The sequence below is a fragment of the Saccopteryx bilineata genome, chromosome 1, assembly GCF_036850765.1.
Source record: "Saccopteryx bilineata isolate mSacBil1 chromosome 1, mSacBil1_pri_phased_curated, whole genome shotgun sequence".
NCBI classification, from domain to species: Eukaryota; Metazoa; Chordata; class Mammalia; order Chiroptera; family Emballonuridae; genus Saccopteryx; species Saccopteryx bilineata.
The window spans coordinates 157,977,972-157,996,416 of record NC_089490.1 but is presented as its reverse complement, the minus strand read 5'-3'; the positions used below and the strand labels follow the sequence as shown (position 1 = coordinate 157,996,416).

The window sequence follows — 18,445 nt, the reverse complement described above, 5'->3', positions numbered from 1 at the left end:
GCTGAGGTTGCCGGTTTGAAACCCTGGGCTTGCCTGGTCAAGGAACATATGGGAGTTGATGCTTCCTGCTCCTCCCCCTTCTCTCTCTGTCTCTCTCTCCTCTCTCTCTCCCTCTCTCTCCTTTCTAAAATGAATAAAGAAAAAAAATTAAAAAAAAAAATAAAACATTCTCATGTATTACAATCCATTCATTTCCTACCACTCATGTTCATGGTTGTGGGTGGCTGGAGCCAATCACAGCTGTCCTCTGGGACAACACCAAATTTTTATTGAATAATGTATAACGTATACGGGTTGTTGTATGGCTCTCACAGAATTACATTTTTTTTTAAACTTTTTTTCTTTACAGAGTCAGAGAGAGGGATAGACAGGGACAGACAGACAGGAATGGAGAGATGAGAAGCATCAATCATTAGTTTTTCGTTGCACGTTGCAACACCTTAGTTGTTCATTGATTGCTTTCTCATATGTGCCTTGACCGCGGGCCTTCAGCAGACCAAGTAACCCCTTGCTTGAGCCAGCGACCTTGGGCTCAAGCTAGTGAGCTTTTGCTCAAACCAGATGAACCCGTGCTCAAGCTGACGACATCGGGGTCTCGAACCTGGGTCCTCTGCATCCCAGTCCAACGCTCTATCCACTGCACCACCGCCTGGTCAGGCCAGAATTACATTTTAAAATATGTGGCGTTCATGGCTCTCTCAGCCAAAAAGGTTCCCGACCCCTGGTGTAGAGGAACAACTAATCAAGGACCAAGGTTGGGGACTTCTTTCTATATAAGTCAGCCTTCTCTCTGGCTTTGTGGAGTGCATTCTCAATTCCTCTTGAAGACTACGGGTGTCCTAGCCAGAGCTGTGATACCTGAGCCACCTCCCTGAGCTGCTTAAGTAAAGTCTCCCCATTTACCCCTTCACTGCACCCAAAACTGGGGATTCCTGGTGGCATTTTATTGGTGGTGATGACCTTCAGACCTTAAATTGACACAACTGTCTGTGTGGGTGTGAGTTTTCAGTTCTTATGGTCATATACTTAGGAGTAGAATTGCTAGATCAGATGGTAACTCTGTGTTTGTTTTCCACAGAAGCTGTACCATTCCACATTCCCACCAGCGGTGCTTGAGATCTCTAGTTTCTTTACCTTCTCCAACACCTGTTATTTTCTGCCTTTTCATTACAGTCATCCTAGTGGCTGTGAAATAGTGTCTCACTGTGGTATTGACTTGCATTTCCCTGATAGCTCATGATCATGAACACTTTTCATGTTCTTATTATCCACTTGTATGTCTTCTTTGGAAATGTGTATTCAGATCTTTTGTCCATTTTAATTTTAATTTTATTTATTTTTTTGACAGAGACAGAGAGGGACAGAGAGAGAAATAGATAGGAACAGACAGATAGGAAGGGAAAGAGATGAGAAGCACCAGTTCTTTGTTGCGGCACCTTAGTTGTTCATTGACTGCTTTCTCATAAGTGCCTTGACCAGAGGGCTGCAACACAGTGAGTGACCCCTTGCTCAAGCCAACGACTTTGGGATCAAGCCAGTGATCAAGCCAGCAACCTTGGGCTTCAAGCCACCGACCATGGGGTCATGTATAGCCAGCTCAGGCCATGTATAGCCCATGCTCAATCCAGAGACCCCATGCTGAAGCTGGTGAGCCTGTGCTAAAGCCAGATCAGCCTGCACTCAAGCCAGAGACCTCAAGGCCTCGAACCAGGGTCCTCTGAATCTCATTCCCCTGCTCTATCCACAGCACCACCTCCTGGTCAGGCCAGATCCTTTGCTCAGTTTTCTTTTTGTTTGTTTGTTTTTAATTTTTTTTATAATTATTTTTATTTATTTTATTTTTTTACAGAGACAGAGAGAGAGTCAGAGTGGGGGATAGACAGGGACAGACAGACAGGAACGGAGAGATGAGAAGCATCAATCATTAGTTTTTCGTTGCACATTGCGACACCTTAGTTGTTCATTGATTGCTTTTTCATATGTGCCTTGACCGTGGGCCTTCAGCAGACTGAATAACCCCTTGCTCAAGCCAGCGACCTTGGGTCTAAGCTGGTGAGCTTTTTCCTCAAGCCAGATGAACCCGCGCTCAAACTGGCAACCTTGGGGTCTCGAACCTGGGTCTTCCGCATCCCAGTCTGACGTTCTATCCACTATGCTACCGCCTGGCCAGGCCCTTTGCCCAGTTTTAATTGGGTTATTGTCTTTTTAAATTAAGTTGCAAGTGTTCATTATATAAAGTTCCTTAACAGATATTTATTTAACCAATATTTTCTCCCATTCTTTGGGTTGTCTTTCACTTTTGTGGTGTTCTTTGAAGCACAGAAGTCTTTATTTTGATGAAGTCCAATTTATTTTTTCCTTTGGTTAGTGTGTTTTGGTATCACATATAAGAAATCATTGCCAGCCCTGGCTGGTTGGCTCAGTGGTAGAGCGTCAGCCTGGCGTGCAGGGTTCAATTCCTGGCCAGGGCACACAAGAGAAGCGCCCATCTGCTTCTCCACCCCTCCCCCTCTCCTTTCTCTCTATCTCTCTCTTCCCCTCCCGCAGCCAAGGCTCCATTGGAGCAAAATTGGCCCGGGCGCTGTGGATGGCTCTGTGGCCTCTGCCTCAGGTGCTAGAATGGCTCTGGTTGCAACAGAGCGACACCCCAGATGGGCAGAGCATTGCCCCCTGGTGGGCATGCCAGGCGGATCCCGGTCAGGCGCATGCAGGAGTCTGTCTGACTGCCTCCCGTTTCCAACTTCAGAAAAATACAAAAAAAAAAAGAAATCATTGCCTAATCCAAGATCACAAAGATTACATTACCTTGTTTTCATTTGAAATTATTTTGTAATTCCCTTTTTCTTTTATTTTTTATTGAGTGAGAGGAGGGGAGGCAGAGACAGACTCCCATATGCACCCCAACCAGGATCCACCTGGAAATCCCACTAGGGGGCGAGACTCTGCCCATCTGGGGTGTTGCCCCATTGCTCAGCGGCTGAGCTCTTCTTAGCACCTGAGTCAGAGGCCATGGAGCCATCCTCAGTGCCCCTGGCCAACTTGCTCCAATTGAGCCATGGCTTCAGGAGGGGAATAGAGAGAGAGAGAGAGAAAGAGAGAGAGAAGCAAGAGGGGTAAAAGGGAGGGGTGGAGAAGCAGATGGGCACTTCTCCTGTGTGCCCTGACCAGAAATCAAACCTGGGACATCCACATGCCAGGCCGACACTCTACCAGTAAGCAATTATTTTGTAATTTCAAGAAGTATTTGTTCCCTGACTGTCTGACCGGTAGATGTTCAGTAGATAGATCATCAACCTGAGATGCTAGGACCCAGGTTTGAAACCCCAAGGTTGCCAACTTGAGTGTGGGCTCATCCAGCTTGAGCACGGGGTAGTGCCTCCCTGGCTTGAGTGTGGGGTCATTGACATGATCGTATGGTCACTGGCTTGAGCAAGGGGTCACTGGCTGGACTGGAGCCCCTGGTCAAGGCACGTATGAGAAGCAATCAATCAACAACTAAAGTGCTGCAACTATGAGTTGATGCTTTTCTTTCTAAAAGAAAGGAGGGAAAAGGTACTGTATTGGTTCCCTGGCAGGGTAGCATCATCCCAATATGACAAGGTTGCAGTTTCCATCCCAGGTCAGGGCACAGGCAAGAATCAACCAATGAATGCGTATAAGTGGAATAACAAATCAATCAATCTTTCTCTCTCTAAAAGCAATCAATAGGCCTGACCTGTGGTGGCACAGTGGATAAAGCATCGACCTGGAAATGCTGAGGTCGCCAGTTCGAAACCCTGGGCTTGCCTGGTCAAGGCACATATGGGAATTGATGCTTCCAGCTCCTCCCCATCTTCTCTCTCTGTCTCTCTCTCCTCTCTCTCTCCCTTTCTCTCTCCTCTCTAAAATGAATTTAGAAATAAATAAATAAAATAAAAGCAATCAATAAAAATAATAAATAAAAATAAAATAAAAAGTATATTGTTGAAAACAATAGAAACTCCTGGTAGGTTTTCCAGACAAAATACAGGACTGCCAAGTTACATTTGATTTCAGATAAATAGCGAATATTAAACAAATAGCGAATACTTTCCTTGCATTATTATGTTCAAATATTGTACGGAATAGTTACACTGACAAATTACTCGTTTTCCACCTGAAATTCAAATTTAACTGCTATCTTCCAGGTGTTTTACTGGCTAAACCCCCACCGTCAAGACATATCCCACCTGTTCACAGGGATCCCTATGGCTTCCCTTAGTGCTTTTTTTGTATTGTAGTAAAATATATATGCTATAAATTGAGCATTTTAACCACTTTCGTATCACAATTTAACTCTTACTTTACACTTTCTAAACTAATGAAGAGCCCCGCCCCGTTTCCTAGCAACGTAGCCGCCACCGCCACCACCACCACCACCTCCCACCCCAACCCAGGCTGCAGGGCGTGCCCAAGTCATGTGGTGCCGTTCTTCGGATTCGGTAACACTAGCCCGCTAGGGCTTACGCGTGCGTACGTGCGTCTGCACGCGTGCGCAGATGGCGGCCGGTGGGCCATTTGCGTCCCGCCCTGCGCGCGCGCGCCCGGCCCGCCCGGCCCGCCTTCCCGGCTTTTATAGCACCGTGAGCGACGTTTGGTGGCGGGGAAGGTGGCGACATGGCGATGGTGTTGCTGGTGGTTCTGGGGCTCGCGCTGCTGGCTACCGAGAACGGCTCCCGGGCGGGTGAGGACAAGGCCAGGCGGGCGAGCAGGCTGGGGCCGCAGACGAGCGCGTGCCCGACCTCGGGCATCCCTCCAGGAGGGGTGGAAGGGACACCCAGGGAGTTCCGTGGGAGGTAGTGCCCGGGGTTACGAGGCATTTGGACGTTTGAGGGTACCCATGAGGCTTCCCGCCGTAGTGTATGCCGGCCTGGGGGTCCGACGAGGGAGATACTGGAGGTGAAGTCTCAGATTTTCAGCGGCCTGGGGGAGGGACTCGAGCCCGGAAGTGGCCTGATCTTTGGGGAGGGGATCTCGAGGTGGATCCCCACCATCTCCCTACAGAGAAGGGACGACCCATCTGGCTTCTGCGGTATCCCCCTTGGAAGGGAGCCCAGGAGCCTGGGGAGGCAGCTTGAGGGCGCGCCCCTCGGCCCGAGGTGTGCTGGGGCAAGGAGAGCGGCGGAGGGCCCACTGGACTCTCCTGGACCCTTGACTCTTATTTAGAAAGCAGACTGTTGTCCTCAAGTGGACGCTGGAAGCAAATGCACGTGAGTGCCCCTGAGGCGAGCGGCTTTGGAATTGGCAGGGATTGTAATTCTTGCCGGGATTTAGGTCCCGAGTCTCTCTGGGTGTGCACCTCCTCCTGGTGTTCGGACAAGCATGTAAATTTAAACCCTTGTAGGGAAGCCAACATGCTCTGCTGCCTGTATTTCTGATTTCCTGGCACAGGTGAGACGGCTGTCTGTCTGGTCCACCCACCGCCTTTTACAGGGGGTAAAAACAGGCCCAGGAGGGAAGGGTGTATATTTCAAGGTCACCATGAGTTCGCCATGGCCATCCAGTAAAGAGGAGGAAGTGGAGAGAATTTTTTTTAAACATTTATTTATTATTTTAGCGAGAGAGAAAGACAGAAACATTAATACATTGATCTGTTCCTGTATGTGGCCTGACTGGGGATTGAACCGGCAACCTCTGTGCTTCGGGACGAGGCTTTAACCAACAGAGCTATCCAGCCAGGGCAAGGGAGAGAATTTTTGCAGGCTATCAAACAGCCTTAAATTTTATAGCTCTTGGAAGTGGACAGATGTGGTTCAGCCAGTGCTCGTGAGATTAAGGTATGTAGTTTTTCAGGGGAAGGCCTGATGGACATTTTCATTCCATATTGAGACTTCCCATTTGATACTGAGTTAAAGATTTATAGTAACTGGCATGTAGGGGACAAAGTACAGACCTGAATGGTCTGGGGCTCTTCTGGGTAGGTAGGACGTGTCGGGCTCTGAGTGCTAGTGTGTCAACTGTCCTGGGCAGGGGTCCTCAGGGACTGCCTCTTGTAGAGGCTTCGCTAGGTTAACACCTGATCTACTTTATGATCCCAGTTTGCCTCTTTCATCCTTCTTATGATCAAAAGCCATTTACTGAATGTCTCTGGACATTCTTCTTCAGAGAGCATCTGCCTCCCAATGCTCTCTGGAAAGACTCAGGAGGCCATAGACAAAGTGAATTTGGGAAATACACAGCTGCATTTGGCAGCTTGAGAACTTTAGCATAGCCCTCCATGGCTGCAGACAGCCAATGGGGTGAAAAGGCCTGTGGTCTTCCTTTACTGGGAGCACAGTTCCTGAGTTTGTTACTCTCTCCTTAGAGCAGAAGCATTGGGTGACTCCAGAGCCTCAGCCAGGAAGCCTAGAGATCTGTGCCATTCAACATTTGGGGCTGTTCTTGCACATTTACATCATATCTGATTCCCTCAGGATTCTTGTCTGTTTTCTTCTCCTTGTTTTGACAGCCCCTGAGAGTCTTTCAGCAGACCCTGGCCAGTTAGCTCAGTTGGTTGAAGTGTCGTCCCAAAATGCCAAGGTTGCGAGTTTGATCCCCAGTCAGAGCACATATGGGAAACAACCAATGAGTGTGCAACTAAATGAAACAACAAATGAATGCTTCTCCTTCTCTCCCTCTCCCCTCTCTCCCTCTCTCCCTGGCTCCCTCCCTCCCTCCCTCTCTCCTCCCTCCTTTTCTCCTTCTCTCCTTCTCTTCCTTTCTTCTTCCTTCTCCCTCCTTTTTCCTCCCTCTCCCTCCCTCCCACACTCCCCCCTTTCCCTCTTCCTCTCCCTCTCCCTCTGTCTCCCTCTCTCTTGCCCTCTCTCCCGCTATATCCCTTTCTTCCTCTCTCTCTAAAATCAATCATTTTAAAAAAAAGATAGAAAATCTTTCAGAGGAGACCACACATCCTTTTTATGCCTTGGAGGAATGACTTAGTGACAGAGTTTGCCTCTCTTGAGCAAGTCAGCACTCCAGAAGTGCGTTGGGGGCTCTGCCAGGAGAAGGTTTCTTGACCAGAGCATACTCACCCCTGTTCCCTAAGGCCCTGGGACGATTCTTCTGCCAGGAGATCTTGGCTCCCCTCGGATTGCCCAATGTCCTGTTGTCCTAGCCAAGCAGTTGGAAGGGCACGGGCTTCCCAGCTGGGTCCCTTGGGCTGATGACTTCGCCTCCCTGAGCCTCAGATAAAGGGAGCAGGAGCCATCTCCTAGCAGGATGGAGGGGAGGAGGAAGAGGTAAGGAGCCCATGACTGGTATCCCTGAAACGTTCTTGACTCCTATCTGAGCCCTGCAATGCTGCCATGGATGATGAGGAGGGCTGGTGTCTTTGCCCTCATCCTGCAAGTTCTTTGGCTGTTTACCACAAGGCCTGCCTGGCCCTGTGCCTCTGCCCAGCTGCCTGCCGAGTGGGCATGGAGGAGGGGTGGCTGTTTTTAGATGAAGGTGACTTTACTTGAGAACACGGTTACAGTCACAGAGGCAGAATCACAAAATGGAGTTTTTACTTTTCTCTCCCTGGTCTCCTAGTGTTCTAGGGGTAGAGGCTCATGCCTCCTCTCCCAGTGGATTCTGAGGGTGCTTCCTCCAAGTCTTCTGGGTATTGGGTTTGGCCAGAGGTTGCCAGAGGATATGCTTTTCAACCTTTCTTCAATATCACTCCCCTACCCTGAGCCTTTTGAGACTTTTTATTTCCAATGGCTCTGTCCCAGTGACATTTTACTGATTTATTTTTATTGATGTTTAGAGAGAAAATGAGAGAGAGAGAGAGAAACACTGGTTGTTCCATTCATTCATGCCATCATTGGTTGATTCTTGTATGTACCCTGATGGGGAATCAAACCCAGAACACCTCAGCATGTCGGGACAATGCTCTAACCCAGTGATTTTCAACCTTTGTTTCTCACACACTCATAAACTAATTACTAAAGAAAAAGGGGCCCTGACCTCTTCTTTTTTAGTAACTAATTTATTTATGCCATGAGGTGAAAATGGTTGTATTTAGTCAGGGGCACTGACCTTAGTAATTAGTGTGTGTTTGTGCCATGACAAAAAAAGGTTGAAAATCACTGCTCTAACCAATTGAGCTACCTGGCCAGGGCCCAGTGACATCTTTTGTGTGTGTGTGTGTGTGTGTGTGTGTGTGGCAGAGACAGAGAGAGTCAGAGAGAGGGATGGATAGGGACAGACAGACAGGAAGGGAGAGAGATGAGAAACATCAATTCTTCGTTGCGGCTCCTTAGTTGTTCATTGATTTCTCATATGTGCCTTGACCATGGGGCTACAGCAGACAGAGTGACCCCTTGCTCGAGCCAGCGACCTTCGGTCCAAGCTGGTGAGCCTTGCTCAAACCAGATGAGCCCACGCTTAAGCTAGCAACCTCGGAGTCTCGAACCTGGGTCCTCCACATCCCAGTCCGACACTCTATCCACTGAGCCACCGTCCGGTCAGGCCCCAGTGACATCTTAATATTACAGATGTTAATATCACTACTTATAGTAACAGGTCTCTGTGTGCGGTGACCCTGGGTAGGGCCACAACCATTATAATGCCTAGGGACACCCTCCCTTCCTCCTGGGAGTGATATGGCCCTGTTGAGGATGCATGAGTGAGATGTGGCAGCATGATGGCCAGCTCACAGGAGGCTCCTTGGTGGGACGTTTGGCAAGTGGGCATGGGGGACCATCGCTTGGTCCAGTGCTGCACATGACCCTCAGGCCAGAGGAGAGCTGACCTCCTGAAGGGCTTTAGGCTCGCTCTTGAGCCACCTCTTACTCCCACTGGGGGGCAGGTACAGCTGGGACAAAATCTGACTGACCTCCTTTCTAGCAGCCCCTGAGTGAGGGAATGAGAGCACAGATGGGGGTCTGAGGCTCTAGGGTTGAGAGAATCAGGCCTGTCTGGGGGAAGGGCTGCCTTGGCCTCACTTCCTGCTCTGACTGCTCCCTGCTTTGCATATAGCTGCTGTTTTGCAGTCTTGGGAAATTTTGATTCCTGAGACGTGTGGATAACTGGGAGGCTTCCAGACCAGGCAGTGGAGCTTCTAGCTTCCCACGCCTGTCTAGTTGTAACTGTGCCTGTCTTAAGTCCTGTGAGTTGCCTTTGGGCCACTTCAGGTAGGGAGATGTGAAGGTCCACTTGTTCTTGGGGCTGCCTTATCCCAGAACAGATAGCCTGAGGCCCTAGGACTTCCTGGCCAGCAGCTTGTGCTCTCCTACGTGCAGCAAGGGAGCCATGATTGCATGTGTATGTGCACTCTGCATGTATGCTGTATACATGCATATGTGTGCTGGTACGTACTGTGTGTGTGTGCCTCTGCCGCCCACACGTGCACGCCTGGAGTGGTGCATGTGTGTACATGCCATGGGAGCAGATGGGTGCCCCAGCCCCAGAAGTCTCCTTGCCTGTCTGGCTGTGGTTGATTTGCTTCGTCCTCTGCTTGCCTGGAATTTTAAGACGTTATATCCTCTTTTAAAAAAGGAGGCAGCAAGTGAGTCAGTGAAGACTAGCCTGTTCAGCAAGAGGCCCTGCCTGGCTGTGCATATCGCCTGTCCATGGGCACACCACCATCCTCCTGGACTAGAAAGGCGGTTGTAGAGCTCGGTCTATGTGTGTCAAGTTCACAGTGGGACAGAGTAGGGGTGCTGCCAGCCCACTGAGGACCTAAGTGCCAGGCCCTTGGCTATTGCCCTGGAATCCAGTGCAGGTAGGGGGCTAGGGTTGCACCCTCAGGGCACACCAATCTCACACTGCCTGAGAAGGACACAGATATATTCTGCCCAAATATCATTCCAGATGCAGCTCTGTCTCTTTTTTTTTTTTTTGTATTTTTCTGAAGCTGGAAACAGGGAGAGACAGTGAGATAGACTCCCGCATGCGCCCTACCGGGATCCACCCGGCATGCCCACCAGGGGGCGATGCTCTGCCCCTCCGGGGCGTAGCTCTGTCGCTACCAGAGCCACTCTAGCGCCTGGGGCAGAGGCCAAGGAGCATCCCCAGCGCCCAGGCCATCTTTGCTCCAATGGAGCCTCGGCTGTGGGAGGGGAAGGGAGAGACAGAGAAGAAGGAGAGGGGGAGGGGTGGAGAAGCAGATGGGCGCTTCTCCTGTGTGCCCTGGCCGGGATTCGAACCCGGGACTCCCGCACGCCAGGCCGACGCTCTACCACTGAGCCAACCGGCCAGGGCTTCAGCTCTGTCCCTTGAGTCAAGTTTCCTGCTGTCCTTTTGGGGTTCTTTTTGTTGTTGTTTTTGTTTTTTATTCATTTTAGAGGAGAGAGAGAGAGAGAGAGAAGAGGGGGAGGAGCAGGAAGCTTCAACTCCCATATGTGCCTTGACCAGGCAATCCTAGGGTTTTGAACTGGCGACCTCAGTGTTCCAGGTCAACGCTTTATCCACTGCGCCACCACAGGTCAGGTTCTTTTTGGGTTTTGAGGTTTAATCTTAATGACCACTGGGTCTCTTTGTGCATGGGTGAGACTGAGCAAGCTTTGCTTATGTGGTGAGAACCTGGTGTAGTGTCCAGTGCAGGAGTGTACCTTTCCTGTCATTTCCCTCTGGATTGGGGGGTATTAGGCTTAAACCAGAGGTTTGCTGCCCATAGAATCTATTTATACTGGTGCTGAGTTCCAAGCAGCTAAGATAACTGCTCACAGAGGAGTCACTACCCAGTTTCATGTATTTTGTTCTGTTGTTTCATAGTTTCACTGTCAAAAATCACTGTGCGTCCCAGTGAGGAAGTGGGGGTCTGAGTGGGCTGGGCCTGCTGGGTGACTGCCAGACTGCCAGGTTTCTTGTAGCCGCTTTTCTGACATGGTGGCCTCTGAGCAAATGTTGTTCAAATACAGTCTTGTATTCTGCTTTTTCACCTAACTTTGTGCCACAGGCCTCTCCCCACAAACTGAAAGGAAAATAACCTACTAGCAAACAGCTATGGCTGTGGTTTATTTTGTTTGTTTGTTTTTTGTTTTCTCAAGCCTGTGTCCACAGCCTTTTAGAAGGGACGCCTGGAGAGGCCTGGGGTGTGAGTGAACATCCTGGAGAAACAGACACTTCCGAGTAAAGCTCTACCTTGGAGCTATCCCAAAGAAGGCAGGTGGGGGCCAGTATGGATAGTCCTGTGGTGCTTAGGACCCCATGGTAGTTGCATGGGGATGTCCCCACAACACCTGTTCCAACCCTGTATAGACATCGGCGTGCTCACTGCCCCATCAATGGTCGGTCAGCATCTGGCATGGCCAGGCAGTGGCTGGCCCTGCCCCTGCCCCCAGCAGAAGGCTCCATCCCCCTCACCCTTGACCTCTGGTCCATGGAGCATCTGTCTGTCTTCCTCTCTGGACATTAGGAGGTTTGGGGTTCGCCTTCCCATTCCTGGACCCTGAAAAGGAGCCCTTCCAGCTCACGCCCAGCCTCTTGTGCTTCTCACCTTCTGGTTCTAAGTGATTTTCACATTTCGATTCATCAAAAGACTATGTGAAACTAATAAGGAGCTTGCCTAATTGGAAATTAAGTTGAAGGGCCTTTGCTGATTGAATCCACCCTCAGCTTCCTGGGCTGAACGACAGATTGTCTCCTGTACAGTGGCAAGTGCGAGTGGGTTGTGGGAACTCCTTTATGTTTTGTTTTGTTTTGTTTTAGTTAGTGAAAGGAGGGGAGGTGGAGATAGCTCCCACATGCACATGCACCCACACTGGGATCCATCTGGCAAGCCCAGTAGGGGGCAATGCTCTGCCCATATGGAGCCCTTGCTCAGTTGCAACCTGAGCCAGTTTTTTTAGCACCTGAGATGGAGGCCATGGATCCATCCTCAGCACCCAGGGCCAACTCGCTCCAATCAAACCATGGCTGCAGGAGGAGAAAAGAAAAGAGAGTAAGAGAGAAGCAAGAGGTGGAAGGGGGAGGGGTGGAGAAACAGATGGATGCTTCTGTGTGCCCTGACCAGGAATCGAACCCAGGACATCCACACGCCAGGCCAGTGCTCTACCACTGAGCAAACCGGCCAGGGCGGGTTGTGGGAACTCTTGATCTGGGCAGAAGGCTCCTTTCAGGACAGGGGAAGCTGGAACCCCCAAGTGCTGTCATCTCTGCTGCTGCCTAGCCCACAATCAAGTGCATCTGGCCCCTTTGCTGGTGGTTTGCTTTAATGAGGGAGAGGGAATGTGTAAGACTGTCCAGCAAAGGAGTGGTAACCTGAGTAGTGATTTATTTTTTAAAAAGGAAATTAGGATCTGTGCTGGGCCCACAAGTTGGGATCCCAGATGGATGTTGGCCTCTGTTTCCATATCTGAGATCCATGTCTCCTGATGAAACCTTCCTCAAGTTCTGTGTCCTGCCCAGTAGCTTATCAGACCTGGGGCCCTCTTAACTCTGTAGGGGTTATCCTTACCTTATTGAACCTGCCAGTGCAACTCTGAACTTATCAACAAGGCTGGGACTTCTCTGCCAGGAGGGGGTTGTGACTGTGTGGAGGAGCCACTGCAGATTTGCTGTAGGGACAAGTGGGCAGGCAGCTGGGTGGTCACAAACTTTGTCCTTCTCTGATTCCTTGGCTAATCTACTCTCATTTGGCCACACAGACAGCAGGATCTTGACTTCCATAGTTGATGTTGGCTCCAAAACACGACTCACCTGCACCTTGAATGACAGTGACACAGAGATCTCAGGCCACCGCTGGGTAAAGGGGGACAGAGTGCTGCATGAGGACTCGCAGACCAGTCGGACAATGGAATATGAGTACGTGAGACCCAGAGAGGCACCCAGGCCTCGTATCCCCCCGGTCCTAGCAAAAGGTTGTGGGGCCTACTTTCAGGGAGGTGGTTTCACCCTGGGCCCCCTGTTGCCCATTTGCTCTCGTGTCCTCGCTGCTAATAGCTGTGTTTAGTCAAATGAAGGCTATGATCCTTGGGATCACTTAGGATGGACATCAGACACATGCTCTGCTCAGATCCCTTGGTCATGAGAAGTCTGGGAACCAGGGAAGAAGGTTCAGTAGCTGCTGGACGGACATCATGGCCTCTGAGACCCTTTTCTCCTTCCTATGGGCACTTGCATGGGAAGGAGCACTACATGGGTCCCCACAGCCTTGAGTCCCTGTGTTCCTGGTTCATTAGGGTCTCTGGCACTCAAGGCTGCCCAAGTTGAAGTCTCTTACTTGAGGCTAATCCAGCTTTGGAAACACTGCCCTGTTGTTTTTGGGTTAGGGTTGGTGGGTACAGAGGCTCATTGGTGTGGGCGCCCAGTTCAGGAGTGGGACCAAGCCCATCTGCCATCCCCAAAACCACCTCATCCCTCTTTGATGGGACATGGGCAGTATGCACTCTCCTACAAGGTCTCTGACCATGACTGCTGAGGCCTTGCTCTGGCCTCACAGGGTCACCTGCATAGGATCAGCTCACAGTCACGTCTGTTTGCAGGGTGGACATGGATGAACGAGTGGGACAGTACTCCTGCATCTTTCTCCCAGAGTCTGCAGGCAGAACCTACGTGGATGTGAGGGGTGAGCTCTCTGGTCCCTGGAACATGTCAGAAGGGGTGGGTTCATCCATCTCTGGGGTTAGAAGAGTCCATGCACTGAAAGACAGTTGGCTCCCCACGCTGTGGGGCTCAGGCTTTATCATGCTCTGCCTCCCACCAGGGCCCCCCAAGATTAGAGCTGCGAAGAAGTCCGAGCATGCTACTGAGGGGGAGACAGCTGTGCTGATCTGCAAGTCCACGTCCTTCCCCCCAGTTACCGACTGGCTGTGGTACAAGATGACTGATACTGGGCCTAAGGTAAGGACCATGCCTGCCTGAGGCTGGGGGCAGGTCTGGGCTTCAGTGCTCTATAACAGTGGTCCCCAACCTTTTTTGGGCCATGGACTGGTTTAATGTCAGAAAATATTTTCACGGACCGGCCTTTAGGGTGGGACAGATAAATGTATCACGTGACCGAGACAAGTGTCAAGAATGAGTCTTAGACGGATGTAACAGAGGGAATCTGGTCATTTTAAAAAAATAAAACATCGTTCAGACTTAAATATAAATAAAACAGAAATAATGTAAGTTATTTATTCTTTTTCTGTGGACTGGTACCAAATGGCCCATGGACCAGTACCGGTCCACGACCCGGGGGTTGGGGACCACTGCTTTACAAGGTCTGCCCACCCCCCAGGTCCTTGCCAACAATTCCCAGAACTTTGTGGTGTCCTCGGATACCAAGACGGAGCTGCACATCCAGAACCTAGACCTGCAGGATGACCCCGGCACGTACGTCTGCAACGGCACCAATGCGGAGGACACTGCCCAGGCTGTTATCACACTGCGCGTACGCCACCGCCTTGCCGCCCTTTGGCCTTTCCTGGGTATCGTGGCTGAGGTGCTTGTGCTGGTCACCGTCATCCTCATCTATGAAAAGCGGCGGAAGCCGGATGAGGTCCTGGATGGTGAGCCGGCTCCACGCCCTTGGCTCTATGCCCTTTGCTCCCTGCCTGGAGACCCCAGGTCCTGGGCACCATCCAGGAATATGGGATAGTGAAGTGCACTTTGGGGGGGCAGCCCCCTTATCCAGATCAGGGCCCCAAGCCTCTCCCAGGGGCTGCCCCACCTGAGATTGAGCATCTGCTCACCCCCATGGCCTCACTTAATTGCTGGCAGGTGTCCCCTTCGGTGAGCGGCTGCTCTGAGCTGCTCAGCTTCCCCTCGCGGAAGCTGCTTGGTCCTGAGGGCTGTGGCTTAAGCAGCCTCTGACTGTACTTGATGAAGCTCAGGAAACCTGAGCTGCCTGGGCCAGGTGGGGGCACCTGCCTCCCTGTCTGCAGGTGGACAAGGAGAGCATGCAGGGCTTCCAGGGACCCTTGGGCGTGACCTCAGATAGCTCATTTTGAGGCTACGTGTTTTAGGGACAGGGCCCAGCAGGACAGGAACCATCCCTGATGCCTGTTCTTCTCTTGCATGTGACTTGGCTGCACGTCTGCACAGATGAGGACACAGGCTCTGCTCCACTGTGAGTCCTGGCCTCGCTAGCGGGGGTGGCGGTGTGGGCGGATGGTGTGGGCAGTGCTGGAGGAGCTGCTGGCCTGGATGTCCCTCCATCTGTGACTTGGGGCAGAGTGGAGGGGCTCCTGTTTTGTTACCCTGAGCATTGAATTCCCCCTGCATCATGTCCCCAGGAAGAGCAGTAGTCACCACGTGAATGACAAAGACAAGAATGTCCGCCAGAGGAACGCTAACTGAGTAAGTGAGCAAGGTGAGGGACGTGACTCTGGGGGCCTTCTGTCCTACCAGGACTAGGGCCTGAGAGCCCCTTTCTTCCTACAGGCAGCTAGGAGGAGTCTGCACAGGCCTGAGCTGCTGTCCAGAGGAGCCCAGTGTTCCAGGTGTTCCCAGTGTTTGCACCATTCCAAGTCTTCTCTTAAAGAAACCCACTCTGCAAAGTAGACTGCACTATGGATTCAAATCACGTTTTTCTTATTTTTAAAAGAAACTAGTTTTCTTTATGTAGAGTTCTATTCCTTAGAGGTTTTGTTTTTTCTTTTTAAGGGTACTCCAGGGGAGGCATGAGGTTCTGTGGGAGGCCCCTGCTGTCCCTTGCCCGTCCCCTCCCTGTTCCCTCTCAGCATCCCCATCCCATGCCCTCCATGTCCCCTGGGCATTTAGCCTTCCAGTCTGTCATTATGGGGGGCTATGGAGGGCATGCTGGCCTTTTACTGAGACTCCTGATACCTCTCACCTTCTGAGGTTGCTGGGCCTTGGTTCTGCTGCTTTCTTGCCCATTTCAAAAGGTCACAGGTCCTGATGTCTGGCGTTTTTCCTATCTGAAGCCAGTGCTGTCATATCACCACAGGTCTATGTGACATAGTACAGCCTGACCACAAGGCTGCCCCTCAGGGTATCCCCCCCACTGCTCCTGCTAGCCCCATGCTGGTGAGCAATGGTCTGGGTGACCATCATGGAGTGCAAGTTGCTAAAAGAGTCCCTTTCCCATCTGTTCCCATATGACTAAAGAACCCCCCCCCCCAGCTGTGCCTGAGGCTTTTTCTTCCACCCCACCTGCTCACCAATAAAGGCTGACCCACCTCTCCCTCTCCTGGCTACTGTCTGCATTGGGCCTAGATCTCCTTACAAGGAGAGCTGGGGTGGGGTTTTAACTCCGGGCAAGCACTAAGTGAGATTACAGTGCATGGGGGGTGAATGGAGGGGGCAGGACAGGATGGAATGACCACTTGGGCTGGGAGCTTTGTTCTTAAAACAAAGGATGCCTGACCAGGCCATGGCGCAGTGGATAGAGTGTCGGACTAGGATGCAGAGGACCCAGTTTTGAAACCCCGAGGTCACCAGCTTGAGTAGGTTCATCTGGCTTGAGCCCAAAGGTTGCTGGCTTGAGCAAGGGGTTGCTTGCTCTGCTGTAGCCCCCTGGTCAAGGTACATAAGAGAAAGCAATCAAGAAACAACTAAGGAGCGCCAAGGAAGAATTTATGCTTCTCATCTCCCTCTCTGTCTTCGTCAAAAAGAAAAAAAGAGCCTGACCAGGCGGTGGCGCAGTGGATAGAGCGTCAGAATGGGATGCAAAGGACCCAGGTTCGAGACCCAGAGGTTGCCAGCTTGAGCATGGGTTCATCTGGCTTGAGCAAAAAGCTCACCAGCTTGAACCCAAGGTCACTGGCTCAAGCAAGGGGTTGCTCGGTCTGCTGAAGGCCCACAGTCAAGGCACATATGAGAAAGCAATCAATAAACAACTAAGGTGTTACAACAAAAAACTGATGATTAATGCTTCTCATCTCTCCATTCCTGTCTGTCCCTATCTCTCTCTCTGACTTTCTGTCCCTGTAACCTTTTTTTTTTTTGTATTTTTCTGAAGCTGGAAACGGGGAGAGACAGACAGACTCCTGCATGCGCCCGACCGGGATCCACCCGGCACACCCACCAGGGGCGATGCTCTGCCCCTCCGGGGCGTCGCTCTGCCATGACCAGAGCCACTCTAGCGCCTGGGGCAGAGGCCAAGGAGCCATCCCCAGCGCCCGGGCCATCTTTGCTCCAATGGAGCCTTGGCTGTGGGAGGGAAAGAGACAGAGAGGAAGGAGGGGGGGTGGAGAAGCAAATGGGCGCTTCTCCTATGTGCCCTGGCCGGGAATCGAACCCGGGTCACCCGCATGCCAGGCCGACGCTTTACCGCTGAGCCAACCTGCCAGGGCCTTCTGTTCCTGTAAAAAAGAAAAAAAGACAAAGGGTAAAGGCAGGAAGGGATGGACAGGACATGGGACCATGGGGCCCTGCAGCATGACTGAATGGAGTGGAAATTCACCAGCTGTTTCAGAGGCCCTGAACAATACCTGGATTCTTCCTATAGGCTTCCTAGTATAGTATAAGCAGCCTCAGGACACTCCCTGTGCTTGGGTGGCCTGTGAGTGCTGGTGACAGCTGGGGACTCACTGTGTTAAGAGCCCAAGCACTGTCTAAGACCTGTGCAGGGGAGGATGCAAGTAGAGGTGTGGAGGCATCTGGAGCCTGGCCTCTTGGGACTGCTCTAGCTGAGGAGCAGCCAGGACCCAGAAAGCAAGAAGGGGGTGCCTGCTAACCCAGACTATACCAGGCAGAGAATCGTGGACAGGTTGAATGGCCAGGGAGCAGGGTGTTACAGGAGGCAGGGCCCTGCTGAACCCTGGGACTATCAGGTACTGTCTAGGCCTCCCACCCAGTTCAGTGGGGAAACAGTCCCAGAGAGAGGAAAGAGCTTGTCCAAGGTAACATCATTTCTATACCAAAGGAACTCGCCCTTCTGGACTTGGGTTCAGACTATCAGCAAGTCTGGGTGAGGGTCTTGGCAAGTGGTGGACCCAGTCTCCAGAGAAGCAGCTTTTTTTGGTGTTAGCAAAATGTCCAGCATAATTGCCACAAAACTGTGCCTACCGGTCACCAGGTGCCCCTGCCTAGTGACCAGGCACTTAATCCAAGCCACTAAGGCCACATAGTGGTCAGCTGCCAGTCTGGTTTTCCCAAGCTCTTGTGGCCAGAATAGAGGGTGAAGTGACCAGCCGGTGGCACAGTGGATAGAGCGTTGGACTGGGATGCAGAGGACCCGGGTTCGAGACCCTGAGGTTGCCAGCCTGAGCGTGGGCTCATTGGATTTGAGCAAGGTTCACCAGCTTGAGCCCAAGGTCGCTGGCTCGAGCAAGGGGTCACTCGGTCTGCTGTAGCCCCCCCCCCCCCCCCCGTCAAGGCACATATGAGAAATCAATCAATGGACAACTAAGGAACCACAACGAAGAATTGATGTTTCTCATCTCTCTCCCTTCCTGTCTGTCTGTCCCTATCTGACTCTGTCTCTGCTACAAAAAACCAAACAAAAAAACCCAAAAACGCATTAAAAAAAAAAAAGAAGAAGGGGTTCTTTATAGGGTGCCGTCACCCTGTTTGTCTTGCGCACTACAACCTGGGAGGAGTCACCAGTCATTTCACAGGAAGGAACTGAGGTTGC

The 18,445-nt window shown here is 51.4% G+C and overlaps 1 protein-coding gene across 3 annotated transcripts; it reads left to right on the top strand.

The window, feature by feature from the left end:
* Window positions 1–4,536: 4,536 nt before the first annotated feature.
* Window positions 4,537–16,055, top strand: BSG (basigin (Ok blood group)). 3 transcript variants are annotated; one of them, XM_066278365.1, is made up of 8 exons: window positions 4,537–4,702; window positions 12,570–12,726; window positions 13,407–13,489; window positions 13,628–13,764; window positions 14,144–14,414; window positions 14,950–14,974; window positions 15,141–15,204; window positions 15,289–16,055. In XM_066278365.1, the coding sequence occupies exons 1-7, from the start codon at window positions 4,636–4,638 to the stop codon at window positions 15,202–15,204; spliced, it is 804 nt and encodes a 267-aa protein (XP_066134462.1). In that variant the 5' UTR covers window positions 4,537–4,635; the 3' UTR covers window positions 15,289–16,055. The 3 variants fall into 3 exon arrangements, with proteins under 3 accessions (XP_066134462.1, XP_066134470.1, XP_066134479.1); XM_066278373.1 differs by lacking the exon at window positions 4,537–4,702 and adding an exon at window positions 4,866–4,917; XM_066278382.1 differs by lacking the exon at window positions 4,537–4,702 and adding an exon at window positions 5,205–5,228.
* The last annotated feature ends 2,390 nt before the right edge of the window (window positions 16,056–18,445 follow it).

Coding starts and splice junctions, on each gene's coding strand:
- BSG (XM_066278365.1), top strand. CDS start 4,636: ATGGCGATGGTGTTGCTGGTGGTTCTGGGGCTCGCGCTGCTGGCTACC. Junction 14,415..14,949: donor GCCGGATGAGGTCCTGGATG/GTGAGCCGGCTC, acceptor ACGTCTGCACAG/ATGAGGACACAGGCTCTGCT. Junction 14,975..15,140: donor GACACAGGCTCTGCTCCACT/GTGAGTCCTGGC, acceptor TCATGTCCCCAG/GAAGAGCAGTAGTCACCACG.